Genomic DNA, 18696 nt, shown 5'->3' with positions numbered 1-18696 from the left:
AAAAATATCAGAAGTTATTAGTGAAAAGTTAAAGTGGTAAAGTATTATTGTTTTTACGAGCCAAAGTCAGATATACTTTGAGCACAACTCATACTAATCACTTCAATAAATACTATATGAAACTGCTACTTTTCTCAAGTTTTTTTTATATGTTTATTGTAATTTGTTGCGACTTATGTTGGTTGTCGGCATACATCTAGACAGTAATTTTTCTTTTTTTTTAATCTTTGGGACTACCGTTAGGTATTGCTTCAGAGAATGAGATGAATGATTTGTAGCATGTGTGAAAATGCCATGCCTGACCAGGATTTGAACCTGGGACCTCGGGATGAAAGGCCGAGATGCTACCACTTGTGCCACAGAGGCCAGCTAAGACAGTAATCTACCACACATGATAAAATGCATCATGTATAGTAGCTCCTCATTCAACATTTTCTGCAATTCTTGTTTTCAAATATTCATTATTGCTTAACACAGACACTAAACATTGCTTATAATTCTAGAATTAAAAGTCTTAAGGTTCAATGATCATTATGGTCATTCCTCCCACCCATCCTACCCAGTACTTTGAAAATCTTTATCCAGAAACACATACATAATATTATTGTAGTGAGGAGGTACTCCTTGTTGATAAAATAACATTTCTGCCTATGATTTGGGATATTTCACATAATTGGAGCACAATTTTTATTCTAAACGTTATCTTTCTTTTCTATACTATTTGAAAAATTCTCCAAAACACAAATTATCTGCATCCTGTTCAATATGTGCTGAAAATAGTTTTAAATAGCAACTTCTGAATTACTTTGTTGTAATTTTTTATATTTAATGTATTTACCTTAGCATTCATTGTTCGTATTAAATAATTAGCAAGGACTTTAAACACATTCAAATTTTATCCTATTATTTAATTTTAAGAGTATAATTTATGTATTTTTATGTTCTGATCAGAATAAAATATTTATGGATTTATCTATTTAATTGTTCTTCAGTGTTCTATCCTTTCAGAAACACTTTAATCGAGGTACATTCATTAATGTGAAAAGCTCATACATTAAGTGCTAGTTTTCAAGATTTTGCTACTTGAAGCAAAAGGAAGGTGGTTATCAAACACAGGGTTCTTTAACATTTCATGTATCATAAGATGCGAATCACCTGTACCATTTATATGGAAGAAATAAGGTCCCATACCGAACAAGAAGTCTAGCATTGCTAAGTTTTTCTTAATACATATATGAGAATTTTCATCAGATTGACAAACACAAGTAGTCATTGAACATCTGTACAAAATAAATAATAAATTCCTCACAAAATTCCACTCTTTGGTCAAAATAATTTTCACAAAGTGTATGAAGTAACTCAATCGGCTGATAAAACAACTTTAAATTGGTTTAAAACTTAAACTTTTGGAATTACATTATGAGTATTTCTAGCCAAAACCATATTGGTTCGTGGAAAGTCCGCCCTTATCTTCCATGGGTCTGACCAGTCTCGGCCAGATCATTCGTTCAAAAAGCTTTGCCAAAATGTCTATCGTGACCAGCAGTCTGAAAGACGAAGGGAGGTCAGGGTCTCTCCCAGGCTTAGGTATCAGTACAAGCTTCTGTCTTTTCCACAGCTCCGGGAAACTACCCTACTTAAGGCAGGCGTTATAAACCTCTAATAGTGCCTCCAGCCCAGCTCGGGCCGCCTCTCTAACCACCAGACTCGGAAGGAGATCCGAACCGGGTGCCTTATCAGCGCGTATTCGCCACGCGGCGATATCAATCTTGTCTCTAGTGAACAATGGAGAGGTCACGTCGCCCCGATCAAGAAGCGGGAAGACATCCCGATGGGGGAAGAGGCCTTCTATAACATGTCTGACCTCTCTTGCATTTCTGGTAGTGAGCGTTCTACACTTCAGTACTCTTTTAACTATAAGCGTATATGGTCTCCCGCAACGGTCAGCGTCCACCTCAGCCGCCGCCCTTTTCGAGACTCGAATAAGTAGAGTTCGCTGTTTTCTATATTCTCTGTACCGGACAGTGTAGAGATCTTTCATAGAGTAGTAATACGCCCGCGACGCCAGTCTCCTAAAGCGATAACATTCTTTTCTCTTCATGGCCTCTTCCAACTATCTTTTGGGGAGTAGTCTGGAACAGACTTCTCGAAGGAAGTCCACAAGGTGAGTGGCCTTCTACTCCGCACAGGTGACCTCTGGAATGCCTCGAGCAGTATTTATTATTAAAGTCAAAATAAATTATTAATCACTGATAAGAAACAATTTAATTTAAATGTTCAAACAAAACAAGTTGTTTACTGCCGATGCAGTAAACAAATAAACATCTTTTTCTTATTAAAACTATACTATATACAATAAAATATATAAAAAAAGATTGTATCCTATGTGTAACAGGTCCAATCGCAAAAATCACAGCAACATGTTATAGTCCATCATCCAAATAATCTTAATACGTAAAACAATCCTTTTTAACAAACATAAAACCGTATCACAAATTGTACTATCGCAGGGCAGAACAAAACACAACCTCAAGTCTTCAGTCAACCTCATGGTATATTATATGTTTTAAAAAAAGTTTGCATTGTAATTATTTTCATCTTATTTCTATCGTAAAAAGCATCATATTTATATATTTATCATATTTATTCTCCTTTTTCGATATTTCTGAATACTCAGCCCAGAGATAGGAAACTATGCCCGGTCATAGGAAATACAATCTGCAGCTTTGCAATATGGGGTGGTGCAATTTATAACCAATTACCTATCATAGTTGTCAAAATAGAATTGTTACTTTTTCTCCACACCCATCACCTATAAGGCGAACAATGCCCTAGGGTTCAAGGTTAGTGGCATTCAAACAATCAAAAAGAAGGATGAGATGTCATCAGATCTTTTACTGTATTCATTTTCTGTCCAAACACAGGCTGTTGCATTTTACTTTGTAAGCTTAGATTTCGAGTTGAGTGTCCTTTAACGAAACAAACTTTGTTGAAATATAGCTGTCTACTGTAATAACTAGACTGGTCGGGTAGGTTGGGAAGAGGTTGATCTTTTTTACAGTCAAAGGAAAGGATAACAATCTTTTTGAAGATTAAAATTTCATAAATAAAATGAAAAACAAATATTTTAACTCGCAACACTACTACCTGAACAACAGGCTTGCTGAAAACAGCTGATGTCATGTGATCAAAGTCGAAGCCTCTCATTGGTTGGCGAAGAGAACATAAGTTTTTCAGCCAGACATTAAGCAGAATGTGAGTTTTTTGACGGTAACCCAGATTTTATATTTATTATTAAATAGGATAGTGTTTGTTTTGCTTTATATTGACATTAAAGAAATGCAGATTTCAACATAGAATACAAGAATCCATTAAAATATAATTTTCAGAAAAGGATGAAGAATATGAGTTTTGCAGTTCAGCCCCTCAATTTTAAAATGCAATAACAAAAAATGTTTTATAATTTTTCCTAGATGTTTGTGTATATATTTCACAGCGATACCTCAGAATTGGTTTGATCAGTCAAGTTGAAGTTCAAAACAAATGAACTGAGTGCTTGGTTGCCGGCTTTTTTAACATGCATATAAGCCTGAAAGCAAACATTTATTTATTTACTTCATGCAATTTAGCAGCATAAATGATTCCCTGATCTGTTAATATCTCAAGAAAGAGCTTTTTACGTTATCTTACAATTCTATATATGTTTTCAATATTATATATTTGCCTTTATACCTATATTTTTATCAATTATTATTGCAATTCGCGAGTGTGACCTTTGAAAAGTTGAAACAGGCCTATGGGGAACATTGCTTATCAAGAGCACAAGTTTTAAGCTGGCACAAATCATTTTTGGAAGGCCGAGAACACGTCGAAGATCAACCTCGCTCAGGGAGACCTTAAACTTCAAAATCTGACGAAAATGTTGAGCGTGTGTAGGTTCTTGTGAGATCAGACCGTTGTTTAACTATAAGGATGATGAGTGAACAGTTAAATTTAGACTCTTTCACCATACATCAAATTTTGACAGACGATTTGGACATGCGAAATCGGTGCGGAAAAAACCTCACAACGGGACAGAAGAACAATCGAAGAAACGTGTGCGTTAATCTTCTTGAGAGGATTGACAATGACCAAGAATTCTTCAATCGTGTGACCACAGGTGATGAATCCTGGATATTTGAGTACGATCCTGAAACAAAGCGAAGAGTGGCACACTCCGTCATCTCCTTGACCGAAAAGATGTCGAATGAGCAAATCAAAGATTAAAACCGTGCCGATTTGCTTTTTTGACAGTAGGGATATCGTGCATAAAGAATTTGTTCCTCCACGACAAACTGTCAACCGAGTGTTTTACAAAGGTGTCCTTGAAAGGCTCAGGAAAACAGTGTTTCGCGTGAGATCAGACATTGCTGACAAGTGGATGCTTCATCATGACAATGCCCCGTGTCACAGTCACGGAATTTTTAACCTCAAAACGCATTTCTACGGTTCCTCAACCCTCCTCTTCATCTGATTCGAGTCCTTGTGACTTTCTCCCTTCCACGAAATTGAAACGTGTCTTAAAAGGACGTCATTTTGGAACTCTGGAGAACATTCAAAAGATTGTGACCGATCAGTTAAAAGCCCTACCGGTTGAAGCCTTCCAGCGCTGCTACCAGGAGTGGAAACAACGACTCCGCCTGTGTATAGCTGCCCAAGGGAACTACTTTGAAGGGTATAATATTTTTGTTTGAAACATATAAAAACTTTAGTAAGTAAAAAGTCAATCTCATTACTTTTCTCACACACCTCGTGTATATATATATATATATATTCAAGCTCGATTGAATGTATTAATTTTATAAGGTTACAGATTGACATAACTGAAATAGAAGTTTCACACACAGTACGGCGGATATATCTATTACGTAATACCAATTTAATTTCTTGACTAATCATCATAATAAAAGCTTAGTATATAATGTTACTGTGAAAAATCAATATATGGCACATATCGATATTCTCCGTTGAATGTCGACACATACCAAATAAGTCAGTGAAATATTTGTTTATTCAGACTTTCGCCGGTATATGTAGACAAACACAGTTAACCTATGGTGAGGGTCGAAACGATAATAATTAAAAAAACAAAAATCATCTAATACCAATCTCTAAGGTAAATAATTTTTTACGAGAAACCTTTCTAAAAAAAAAAGTTTAAATTTAAGCAAAACATACCTACGCTCGCTAAACTCGTCTAATTAACGTTAAATATAAAAATTATATATGTTAATCTCTAATATTGGAGGCAATTAATCAAATTCACCTCATTTATAAAAAAAGTTAATCAAATTTTCCACATTTTATAATTTGGAAGGGCCAATCAGGATATAAAGAATATGCTAAGTGCATTGATGAACGGTAATGTTCAAAAATGCTCAATTTTTTTTTAAATATCTTTATTCAACTTCTACCATCAGTGGATACTGAATGCGGTGAATTTGATTAATCGCCTCCAGAGTGTTAGAGAATATCATATATAATTTGTGTATTTAACACGAGGTTAGCGAGTATAGCTTATGTCTTCTTTCTTTTTCCTGTTTAGCCTCCAGTAATTACCTTTCAGATAATACGTCAGAGAATGAATGAGGATATTTACACTCATATGAGTGTAAATGAAGTGTAGTCTTGTACAGTCTCAGTTCGGCCATTACTGAGATGTATGGTTAATTGAAACCCAACCACCAAAGAACACCGGTATCCACGATCTAGTATTCAAATCCATGTAAAAATAACTGACTTTACAAGGACTTGAACACAGGAACTCTCGACTTCCAACTCAACTGATTTGGAAAGACGCGTTCACCACTCAGTGGGTTACACAGCTTATGTCTGGCTTATTTTTAACTTCCTTTTTTTACGATGATTTCTCATAATCTATTTACTTTGTAAGAAAAACAAACCAACATACTTGGCATTTATAGACCTAGAAAAGGCATTCGATAATGTAGACTGCAATAAAATGTTCAGCATTTTAAAAAAAATTAGGGTTCAAATACAGAGATAGAAGAACAATTGCTAACATGTACAGGAACCAAACAGCAACAGTAACAATCGAAGAACATAAGAAAGAAGCCGTAATAAGGAAGTGAGTCTGACAAGGATGTTCCCTATCCCCATTACTTATTAATCTTTATATAGAACTAGCAGTTAATGATGTTAAAGAACAATTTAGATCCGGAGTAACAGTACAAGGTGAAAAGATAAAGATGCTACGATTTACTGATAATAATAATTAGTAATTTTAGCCGAAAGTAAAAAGGATTTAGAAGAAACAATGAACGGTATAGATGAAGTCTATATATATAGTATAGAGAGTCTATATATTTCGTATAGAGAAGAGTAAGATTTACAGAACATGCAACATTACCTAATCCTTGAAGTTTTAAAAAATTCATATTTTTTGATCTTACGGAAAACTCAAATTTTAATTCTGTATTTTCATGATTTACTTGAAAACAGACTCCTATTAAGTTATTTTAATTTAGCTTTATTTAGTCGTTATTTGACTATATATTGTAAAAATTTGTCAAATTATTGTATCTGAATCAATTCTCATTGTTTAACCAAAGACTAAATCAAGGAAATTCTCTAAGATTTAAGAAAATTATCATGATGTTTATTGTTGTTGATAAAATACTTATTTTTGGAGGTAAGCATTATTTGTTTGCATTTCCCTCCTTATACTTCCCATAATTGCCCTCAATTATATAATAAACTTATTGTTTCCTATAAGATTAAATAAAATTTAACATTCTAAACCATTTTTATCATCACTACTACTTTTCCTTTTTATTTAAAAATTGTCTTCTTTCTGTTTAAATGTTACTTCATTATTGTTATATTAATTTTCAAATATTCATATCTTTAATAATTTAAGCATATATATATATACAAATATATATATATATATATATTTATATATATACGTTAAACTATTAATTTTTATTAAACGAGTTTAACATTAAACGAGTTTGATTACAAGATGTTTTTGGAAAACATTTTTTAATCCGAATGATAACTTACAAATAAAGATTAAAAAAATAACAGTTTTTAAACTGATAATAAATTTAAAGAAACTCATATGTTAAAATGAAGATAAAGCTAAAAGATGGTAAAATGAAAAAAAAAAAAAAAAACATACTCAACATCGGTCGTAATTCAGTCTCTTCTTGAGCATCTGTTTTTTGCGTTGTTTCATACATACATATCCAGGTGTTGCTGGATTCGGTGTTCCATCATTTTCTCTATTAAGATTTACATAAGTAGGCGAACTTAACATACTAAGATAATCCTGTTGACTTAAAAATTCAGCATTTTCTTTCAAAAATGGATCATTCAAATCAACATAATGCTGAAAAGAAAGAAAAAGTTGAGTAAATATTTAATAATGTATTAAAGATACAAATTAAAATATATTAATATATTTAACATTTAATTTTATTTGTTTTTTCAATTAATATTCAAATATTTTTTGAACATTTTCATATAAAAAATACAAAAAAAAATCCATTTTTTCATTTTGATAAAATAATGTAATAGTTAAACAAAAAATACATTAGAAAAAAAAGGTTTATTTGTGATTTTTTTTAGCACATATTGAAATATGACTCTGAGAGCACCTTTATACATTTTTTCATAGCATCTTATTATTTCTAAAAATATCTTATAAGTGAATTAGACAGGTTCTTGTCACAATACAATAAAAAACATATCTTTTCATTCACCCCTACATCAGTAATGGATTGTCAGATGAAGGACCCTTCACCAGTTCACCTAAAGTATAATAAAATAGGCACAGATTTACAATTATTTTTATAAATATCTTCTAATACAGTACAGTATGTAGAAGTTTTTACTGATGTAGAAATTTATATTCCATAAATAAACATTTATTCACAAATTCCAATTAAAAAAATGTTAAAATTTTAACTTGTGAGAGTGCTTTCTGTTGCTATGCAATAACTTAAGAATGCTATGCAGTGAAGGATTGGTTCTATCTTTTTTCTTATTAGTGTTGTTGTAAGGGTAAAGAGGGTGAACAAGTTTGCGTTATCGTCATGACAACTTGGTCCATCGTTCTATTTGCAGTGTAGTAGAAAGAAGATAACCGATACAATATCTATTAATATACAATCATTATTAGATACAATATCTATTAATTAAGAATTAATCTGCCAACTAAATCTGACATCTGCTTCATCCCAGTTCGATTAACAAATTTCAAAGTATTTTGTATGGAGGGGAGATTTTTAGGTCCTCACTATCTTCTTTGATCTCAAGCTGCCATTTCCATATATAAAATATGTTTTTTGACTTTTATCTATGGCCAATTTTTTTTTTTTTTTACGAACTAAAGTAAAGAGAAAAATAATTCATCAGCAAAAATTCTCTTCTTGTTACTATTAATACACACTTAATGCAGAGTATAACAAGAAGAAAAACAGAATTCACAGAAGACAGAGGAAGAAAAATGATAGCAACAAATAAAAATAGTGATAGTATAAATTACAGGTTTAGCTAATACGAGAAAATAAAATTACATTAGATTATGCTAAATATGACACCATCATCATGGTGTTATTTTTGGCTAAATAATCACCAATTGGTAGTAAAGATGGAGGATTATTGTGATGCAAAATCCAATAATTATTTGTCCCCATTTGTGATGATTTTCTTTGAAATGCCTCTCATAAACAGCATAAAACTGCTAAATAATACTGTTTATGACTTTACAACCTTGTGATAAGAATTCATAACAAATAATGTTGTAATAAAAATAAACATAAGGAGAACCTTATCATTCGATCAAACTTAAGATTTTTTTTTTTTCAGTTTTGACTTTTCAGAAAGCTTTCGTTGAGATGTTTGGATCTTCATTTCGATATTATAACCATAATTCTCTCTTTTTTCTGTTTAGTCTCTGGAACCACCTTAAGGTATCACTTATGAGGATGATATTTAAAGTGTAGTTTTGTACAATATCAGGTTGACCATTCCTGAGACGTATGGTTAACTGAAACCCAAACACCAAAGAACACCAGTATCCAACATATTCCTGTATTTCATCACCTGTCATGACGTGTCTGATTAAATTTGGGCCATTAGTAACATCAGTTAACAATTGTTCTTGATGTTGGTTTTATTGAAAATTAAACTGTTTTGGAACACATTTTTCTGCTACTCATTTCATACCCTAAAAGTCAGTCAAAATTATTTCACACGAGATATAAGAGATTCCAAATTTTCAGCATCTAATAGTATATTCTTGATCACTGATCATAACATTCTTTATTTTGTACATTTTTCCATCGGTTATTGATGTGTTAGGATATTCAACCCTTCTGTTGTCTTCATCATCTTCTTTTTGAAACTGACTGTTCTATTCATAAAGCCTTGTTATCATCGTAACGTCCATTCCAAAAGCCTTCTCTAACATCTTTATCACTTCACTGCACCCTATTCTATTTTTAAAGAAAAATTTAACGCAGATAAGAATCTGTATTGTTTCATCATTTTCAAACAAAATAAATTGCCACTTATAATAATATATATACTAATTACTTGCCTGCCAAATTTGAACTGTACATCTAATGTAACTGAAAATATTGTTATGCATTATAGACAGTGCTGCCATCATGTCAGAAAATTATGAACTCTATCAAAAACGCAGAGTACAGAATTAAAAAAATTTTATTATTTTTTTATCACACCTTGGATATGTAGCTTTGAAATTTTTCAAATTATATTTTCAAAAAATTTATAATAACCACACTTTATTATATTTTTCATACAATCTTAGGATGGATGATGACAAAACACAGATATTTAGAAGAAAGTATTTATATTTTAGAAGAAAGAAAAGTTGAAATGGGAGATTAGTATATAGAAGCAAAATATTAATTTTAAACTAGTCAGATAATTTTTATTAAAAGGGTTAATAAATTTATTATTTAAAAGATATTAAATTAAAAAATAAAACAAAGCGTTACCTTTCGAACACTATCTTCTAGCATATCTCCTAATTTTTCAGCAAGACCAGTAAAAGATGGCCTCATGGAAGGTCTTTCTTGCCAACAATCTAACATTACATCATACCTATAAAAAAAGAAGCAAATAAATAAAAATATAAATGTAAAATTATTATTATATTTGACTTCTTAAAGGTATTATTACACTATTGTAATCAAAAATTTCCTTTATTATGAGGAAAGGATCAATCATCTAAGAGGTCTGTTCAGAAAATAACCGAAAATTTGTAACTATGCACGGACGGAGATATTTAGTAACATATGTTTGGCAGCATTGTGTTATGCATAACCTCCTCTGTAACCACATGTTCTTGGATTGTTGATATCTCATTTAGTTTTCGTGTTGTTATTTGGGTGCAACATGTTTAAGTGTTAGCAGCAATTTTTGTGTTGTGCGATTTTCAGGAGCAACGATACAATGTAAAATTTAACATGAAACTAGTGAAAAATTTCACAGAAATGTCTCAACTTTTGAAACAAGCTTATGGAGATGATGCTGTAGATTGTACACATTGTTATAAATGGTTTTCACGATTTAAAAGTGGTTGTCAGTCAATCGAAGATGACTCTCGACCAGGAAGATCTTCGCAACTGATTATACCCATGTTCAGAAAATCAATGAACTGGTGTGTGCAAACCACCGATTGACTCTCAGATAACTTGCATAAGTGGATAGTATCTCAATCAGATCATGCTATGACATTTTGACTGAAAAATTGAACATGCATTGAGTTGCAGCAAAGTTTGTTCCTCGTTTGATAACTGAACGGCAGAAAGAACATCAATTGGATGTTTGTCGGCACATTACAAAAATTGCTACTAATACTTAAACATATTGCATTCAAATAATAATTACACGAAAACTAAATAAGATATCAACAATCGAAGAATATGTGTTTTCAGAGAAGGTTGTGCGAAACACAATATTGCCAACCACACACCACTAAATATTTCTGTTGGGCCGTAATTAAAAATGTTTGGTTATTTTCTGAAGATACCTCGTAACTGATAAATGCAACTGAAGTTGGCAAAGCAAAGTGCAGTCCTATTTTAACTTTACCTTTTAGGATTTCATGAGTCTATATATTTAATAAACAACAATTACCATAATAGTAATAATCATGACAAAGGTGTTATCATAACAGAAATAATAATATATATAAATAAATATTTTTTGAAAATGAAAAGTATTTTCAACATTTGACTCAACAGGGTTCTACCTTATTAAAAAAAAGCAAAAATTAGCCCCAAATTCCAACTCTTAATTATTATCTGTAATATAAAAAATAATCAAAATAAATTTATAATATTACGACTGTAATAATAGAGTTATGATCAAATATGATTTCCAATTTTTATAAAATTATGCAGTAAAGTTCCTTGATATTAATAAAAAAAAAACAAAAAAACCATGTAATAATTTTTCATAAAAATGTTTTTCTCACATCTGTAGGTATAACCTGATCTTTTTTTCTTTTATAGATTGTTAACTATTAAAATAAATAACTATTTAATATTTAGCAAATGCTCCTACTTTAAAAGAAAACAAAACTAAGAAATTACCATCATTAAAACATTAAAATTAAACATCAACAAAAGTATAATTAATTAACAAATAAATTTGAATATGGTAATTATCTTCACGAAATAATAAGATTTATATTATTCAAATTTATACTTAAAAAGTAATAAAAATTTAAACTATGGTACCAAAATCAGTTTTATTATCTATAACAGATTGTAATAGCAGTAAATAATTTATCTTTTGTATCAGTATTTGCATCGGTAAATAAATGTATATCCATATAACTTAAATTGTCTTTCAATTAAATATTGTACAATAATGTTCTGCTAAAACAGTCATCTATGCAGAAGTATTAAACAAGGACAATGAATAAGAGCAGTAAGTTAAAAAAAAATATATAGTTTTAATAAATAACAACGCAAGTAAAAATATTAATTTAAAAAAATCTTACAGATCTTTTGTAGCATATTCAGGCTTTTCCATTCTAAACCCTTCTTCAAGTTTCTGATATAATCTTTCAACATCTTCAATACCTAAAGAACATAAATGGTAAATGAGAATTATAAACTGCAATATTAACGTTTTTTATAGATAAGTCAAAGTAGAATTATCAACAATATTTTTATATGTATTTGCAATAAACATACTTTAAAGTAACTCATTCTCACTCTGCTAATCTCTATAGCAGAATATTACCATCTGTCTTTTATCCAGAGGTTGTGGATTCGCGTTCCAGTCAGGTATGGCATTTTTCATGCATTACATAATTATCATCCATGCGGACTTCTGCCTGTGGTGGCTGTGTAAATAAATTAGATTATGTAAGTAAATATAAAAGTACAATAGCAATAATTGGTGTTCTGGCCAATGAAAATAATTCCCACAACACAATACCGTATGCCCAAACATCCGATTGTATTGAAAAGTTTCTGTCACCAATTGCTTCAAGAGCCATCCATTTAACTGGTAATAATCTCTATAAATAATGGTACATGTTTTAGAATATTAAAGGACTAAAAACTGATGAAAAATAAAATTTAACATTACAAAATAAATACTTTAATGAATAAAATAAAAAAAATAACATGGGAAACTTAAAAAATGATTTCCAGTTTCTTAATTCAAAATTTCTTTCAAATTCAATGCATTTTTTTTAAAAACAGTTATCAAAGTGAAGTATAACAAAACCTCTACCTTATAGTTATAAACAGCTTTCAAGTTTACAAATGGATTTCACAATAAAAAATAGTATCAACATCAAACTGTTTTAATAATACATAAAAAAAGTTGTTAGAATAACTTTTTGTGTTTAATTTTATGGTTTTATAGAAATATAATACAATACTATTATGCCATTGATAATATTATAAGTGTTTAGTATCCTTTTCTAGGTGGATGGTTCAATGAATCACTAGTGGATGCAAAATATAGATATTTACTGTAACATAAGATGCTTAAATTAGTCTAAAATTACTTATCTCCAGTAAAGCCCATTAGGGCTATGAAAGGAGGGGATGGTGTGGCGACTGGGGATGGTCACAAGGCTGGAGATGGTCTTCCCCTATGGGTTCAGGATGTCTATATGTAAAATACCAACTATACATAAAAAAAGTTTTGAAACACAAAGTTTACATCTTTACACAACTCTAATATAAAATGAAAATTATCTATCCTACGAAAAACACCATAACAACGCATTCTCGGCCTATTCATTTGGAGGACAAAATACAACTGGTTTTTTCATACCATTAAGATGGTCCAGTACTATTCTTTGCCACCAAAACACACTACCATATGGTAAGCGTATTAAAGCGTACAGAACCTACTATAATATAATAAAATAACTTATAAATAAATTTATTGTATAAAGAAATCAATCGCTCACTTTGCCTTTCTTGAAGTAATTATTTTTTTTTGTACGTGTACATATTTTTAGACAGACCAAAATCACATATTTTAACAATATTATTTTCAGCAAGGAGTACATTTCTGGCTGCAAGATCTCCATGGAGTACCTAAACATAAAAAATTTAAATAAATAAATTTCTATTATCATACATTTATGTTCAAATTTACAAATTTAGAAAAAAAATATCAAAATTACTGAACTGATTTTCCAAAAAGAATTCCTACTTTTTTCTTATTTTATATTTTAATTAACGAAATAAAAATAAAAATGATTATTACCTTACGACTAGCCAAATATTCCATTCCTCTTGCAATTTGAAAACTCCAACATAAGAGATCTTGAGTAGATATTTGCTGTATATTATTTCTACTTTGTTTCCATTCTTGAGGAGGATCTCTACAGATAAGATAACCATCTTCACCTAAAAATAAAAGTGCATTCCAATTCCGTATAAATACATATTTCTAAAAATTCTTGACAGGGTGAATAATTTAAATACATTTTCAACAAAAGTAAATGACAAATATTAGATAGCTATTATACCTTTTGGGATGGAAGAACAATGTTATGTGTCACCATTAAGATGGAGGGGGGTGTATATATATGAGAATGGATCAATAAGTGCAAGTGTTTGAAGATAAGTGGCATTGCTGAGGAAAGTTGGCATTACTACAGTATATTACCATCCACCAAATGATGCCATACAAAATTTCAGACCGATTCTTAGGTTAATTTTTATCTGACAATCATTTGTATTAAACATATTTGGTGTTTTTCGATACAACAGAAAAAGAACAATATTGATTCCTAATTACCTTTTTATTTTTGGATGGAAAAACGTGCAAAGAAATAAAAGCAAAGTTGGATTCTCTCTATAGGGACTCTTAACCATCTGTGACAACTGTGAGATATTGGTTTAACAAATTTAAATGTGTTTTAAACACATTTAAATCTGTGTTGGATCTGTTTTGGATGAGCGCTCAGGTCACCTGGTAGAATGGTTACTGAGAAAATCGTTGAAAAGGTCCATGATGTGATTCTTGCTGATCACTGAATGAAAGTGCGCAAATTAGCAGAGACCATAGATGTGTTGTACGGAACATCAATAAACATCTTTATAAGTTAAAATTGAGAAAGCTGTCGGCCTGATGGGTACCGGGATTGCTCACTTCAGACAAAAAGTGGATACAGCTGTCAACTTCCAAGCAGTGATTGGATCTCTTTAAGTGAAATCCACAGGAGTTTTTACATTAAGTCATCACCATTGATGAAACCTGAATCCATTACTACATGCCACAGACAAACGACAATCAAAACAATGTACTTTCTTTATTTCCTCATTTAGATGATTTAGGAAAGATGCATAATATTGCTCAGTGTTCATTCCACGCTTCTCTGGAAAGTCACCGAAAGACGAAGATTTTGCCATGAACATCCCAAAATTCCATATCTCACACACAAGCTTCAAGCTTATGTGGCAATACGAAAAAAAAGGCAGTGGCCATCACATTTTCCACATATGGAACAGTTTTTGTCTTCTTTGGATCAAGTTTCCTGATTACAATCCACTGTTTTGACTGCTGCATAGTCTTAGATTAATTGTAGTGTATTCAAGTTTCATCACCTGCATAAAAATACCACTAGACTACATTTAAACATCTCCAGTACTGTGTTTAAAAATGTTTACTTGTTCATGGTTTTGATCAACTGTGAGCACTAGTCCTGCGAACTGTTTTCACATATATAAATGTTCATATACAAATTTGATATACCATTTATTTTGATGCCAATAATTTTAGTGATTTCATGCACTTCAATCTTTCATTCTCCATTACTATACTATGGATTTTTTCAATATTTTCTGGAGTTTTAACTTCAACAGGTAATCTACAGATTGTACAGTATTGCTGTGGTCATCATGTGACCTCACCAAAAATAAACAAACCACTACTAGTAAACTGTTCTAATTGATGGACCTGATTCACCATAATATTTTTCTATCTTGGCTTTAGTTACCTCTGTGGTTTTGATTTTCAAAAAGTAATGTTTTATCATTGCACGAAATTGCCTTTTTCCATTTTTCACAAATCATAATACTGGATTGATTTAAATGACTACCAACAACAGAATTATAAATGTATCTGACTGAAATTTGGTATATGGGGCTAGTGGAATTGTGGAAAACTGAGAATGATTTAATTCGGTACTACAAGCAACATCTCTTAAGTTTGCAATTGGTACTTTGTCTTGACATTTGAATAAGAAATCCAGATTTCATCTCCAGTAATGATTAATAAAACATCAGTGTGAAGAGGCAGTTTTCTCAAAATCTTTGTCAATTCTTTCTATCAAATCATCTGTTATTACCAATGGCCAGCCCCTATGTTCTTGATCTTTAATGTTTGCCCTTCTCAAAATGAACAACACCACTGTCTTATTTTAGCACAATCATAATATTTATTTAACTTGTAAATGTCACAAATTTGCCTATGAATTTCAGCCACAGAATTTTTTTTACCATAAAAACTCAGATTATACCCCATACTTTAAACTGGTGGAGTCATGAATTGTAGCAATCATTATAAATGGATAAATATAAACAAGAATAAAATGATAAAATACTGTTACTAACAGCAGACTATTGATTGAAATAATGAAATATGCAAGTGTCATTTCTTTTCAGTACAAATATTAAAAATCTGATGTGGACACACATGACTTCCTTGTACACTTCTTAAATTACCTATACACATCTTTTGTTGCACGTCATTTAAACTTACACTGTATAATAAGTATAAGTATGCTATACTTATACAGTATACAGGAGTTCACTAAATGGGATAGTTTAATTATTAGTTTACACTGTACATTAATTTTGTTTCATGTCGCTCAAATAGAAATGTGGTGTAAGTGAGAAAGTGTCAGATCTGTAACCATGCATAAATCGGTTCGAATGCAACTTCATATACACATATATATTTTTAACTTTTTTTTTTTAATTTAAATATACTGATTTATTAATAATTATTAACCTCTGATTATAAAAATGTTTGAATTAAAATGAAAAGTATATAAAATTTTATTTCACTAAAAACTTCTGATTTTTTTTTCATATTTTTTTTTGTATTCTCTGGAACCAATGAAAATAAGTACCACTTATGATAGAACGTTGAAAAGCTCTCGATGAAGACTTATTACTATACTTAAGATAAAGTCCAAAATCCAAATGATTTGGATTTTGGGCTTTTTTGGCCCAGTTGATTGCAATCTAAAGGGAAGGTGCACAACTAGATGTTACAACAGTTCTAAATATAAAATTTCAACATTCTATATGGCTAGTCGTTTTTGAGTTATGCGATATACATAAGTACACATATACGTACGTCATGGTCATGTTCCATCTTGCCATGCCATCAAGATGTGGGTTTAGAATTTTGAGGAGATGGGTTCAGCTCTCAAAAAAGATACCACAGGAAGTTCAACGAACTCAATGAACCCCAGAAAACATTGAAGCAGTTTGGGTCTCATTGGAAGGAGCCCACAATGATTGACAAGAAAAACATAGCAGCATTGAACATACACCGAACAACCATCTGCTGAATACTCCATAGTGATTTGAAGTTTTATCCTTACAAAATTCAAGTTGTACAAGAACTGAAATCATCAGACTACCGAGGTGCAACAACAATTCTGTGATAAAATGATTGAGAAGATTAATAACAACCTTAATTTTGTTGACGACCTTTTCATATCGGATGAGCTCATTTCCATATCAGCAGGTATATAAACAAATAGAATTGCAGATATTGGGCAGCTGGAAACCCTCCATCAATTGCATGAATGACCATTACACAGTCAAAAGGTTACAGTTTGGTGTGCCGTATCAACACGATGTGTGAATGGGCCTTACTTCTTTCAGGAAGAGAGGGAATGCAATGACAGTAACGTCTCTATGATATTTTGATATGCTTAAAACTTTTGTAACAGAACAACTTCAAAATTCAGCAAGATGGAGCTATGACCCACAATGCAACAGCTTCAATGCCAGCCGTTTGACAGCACTTTGGTAACTACATAATTTCACAGTTTGGTGAGATTCATTGGCCCCCAAGATCACCAGATTTGTCGTTCTGCAATTTTTTCTTGTGGGGCCACCTCTAAAGTAAAGTGTACATCACTCATCCAACAACAATTCTTGAGTTGAAAACAAGGAAGAAATCGCTTCGAGAAAAATTGCTGCAATTACCATGGAAGTGTTTTAAAGTACCACGTAAAATCTCAGTATTTGTTTTCAGGATGCGCAAGCTTAAATGGCATCATCTTATGGGCATTGTTTTTAGAAATTGAAATTTTTTATGTTGGGACACTTAATGGCATGTAATTTACCTTTTGTTTTCAACAATAAAACTTATAAATCCATTTTTTTTTACTTTTGTGAGCGTTATTCAAAATTTACCATTTCCTTGTGTCACACTGTACAGTTAAAACAATTAAAAAAAAATATAGTGAACACCACTTGATCTATATAAGGTATAACATAACAACTATTTTAACTACATTCTAACTATCTATAGGTATAACATACCAACAGGTGTAGAAGAAATAGATGTCATTTCAGTTCCAATACTATTTATTTGTTGACTATCCTCAGACATGCTACCCAAACGAGATGTAATTCCATTTGACTGTGATGTCCCAGTAGTGCTATTAGATATTGGTATATTAACATATTTTAATCTAAAAACAAAACAATAAAAAGTTACAATATTAAACCTCTTTAGACTTTCTTGAGTTAAAATGACCAAGATAAAAATGTTAAATTCTAATATGCTAGTTAAAAGTTAACAAAGTATCTAAATTTTAATAAATCTCCATAAATTATTTTGGTTTTATTTAAAATTAAACAAAAATTCAAAATTCTAGTAATCAAATTTTCATTATGTCTATCAATAAGAAAATTTTTTTTTTATTTAAACAAAAATGTAAATACTTGAAATAATTCCTAGTAAAGGTTTTTTCATAACCACATGAAAGAGAAGAAATAATCAAACAACATTCATGTATTACACACATTGTATTTTTATTTATTGTATCTTTATTTATGTAAAATGTTATTAATATTACTATCATGAAACTAATTTTGCACTAAGTTCATGAGTAGTGCTTTTCAGTCATACTATACATCTAGTAAT

General features: G+C 30.9%; 1 protein-coding gene across 4 annotated transcripts in view; it reads right to left on the bottom strand.

The window, feature by feature from the left end:
• The window catches only part of LOC142333398 (platelet-derived growth factor receptor alpha-like), a 59014-nt gene that overhangs the window by 8809 nt on the left and 31509 nt on the right, over window positions 1-18696 (bottom strand). For 2 of the 4 annotated variants that reach the window (XR_012758587.1, XR_012758586.1), the window contains exons 2-6: window positions 18090-18241; window positions 13783-13925; window positions 13481-13610; window positions 12047-12128; window positions 10081-10137 (exon numbers count right to left, since the gene is read on the bottom strand). Coding sequence is in view for 1 of the 4 variants with exons in the window: in XM_075380451.1 (XP_075236566.1) it covers window positions 7184-7393; window positions 10032-10137; window positions 12047-12078 (348 nt within the window). In the remaining 3 variants the exon portion in view is untranslated. Of the gene's footprint in view, window positions 1-7183; window positions 7394-10031; window positions 10138-12046; window positions 12129-13480; window positions 13611-13782; window positions 13926-18089; window positions 18242-18696 lie in introns of those variants that run through there. The other 2 variants (XM_075380451.1, XR_012758588.1) reach the window with 2 other exon arrangements.

Source organism: Lycorma delicatula, chromosome 12 (assembly GCF_047948215.1).
Source record: "Lycorma delicatula isolate Av1 chromosome 12, ASM4794821v1, whole genome shotgun sequence".
NCBI lineage: Eukaryota > Metazoa > Arthropoda > Insecta > Hemiptera > Fulgoridae > Lycorma > Lycorma delicatula.
The sequence above is the reverse complement of the archived record's forward strand: the minus strand, read 5'-3'. Positions and strand labels throughout refer to the sequence as shown.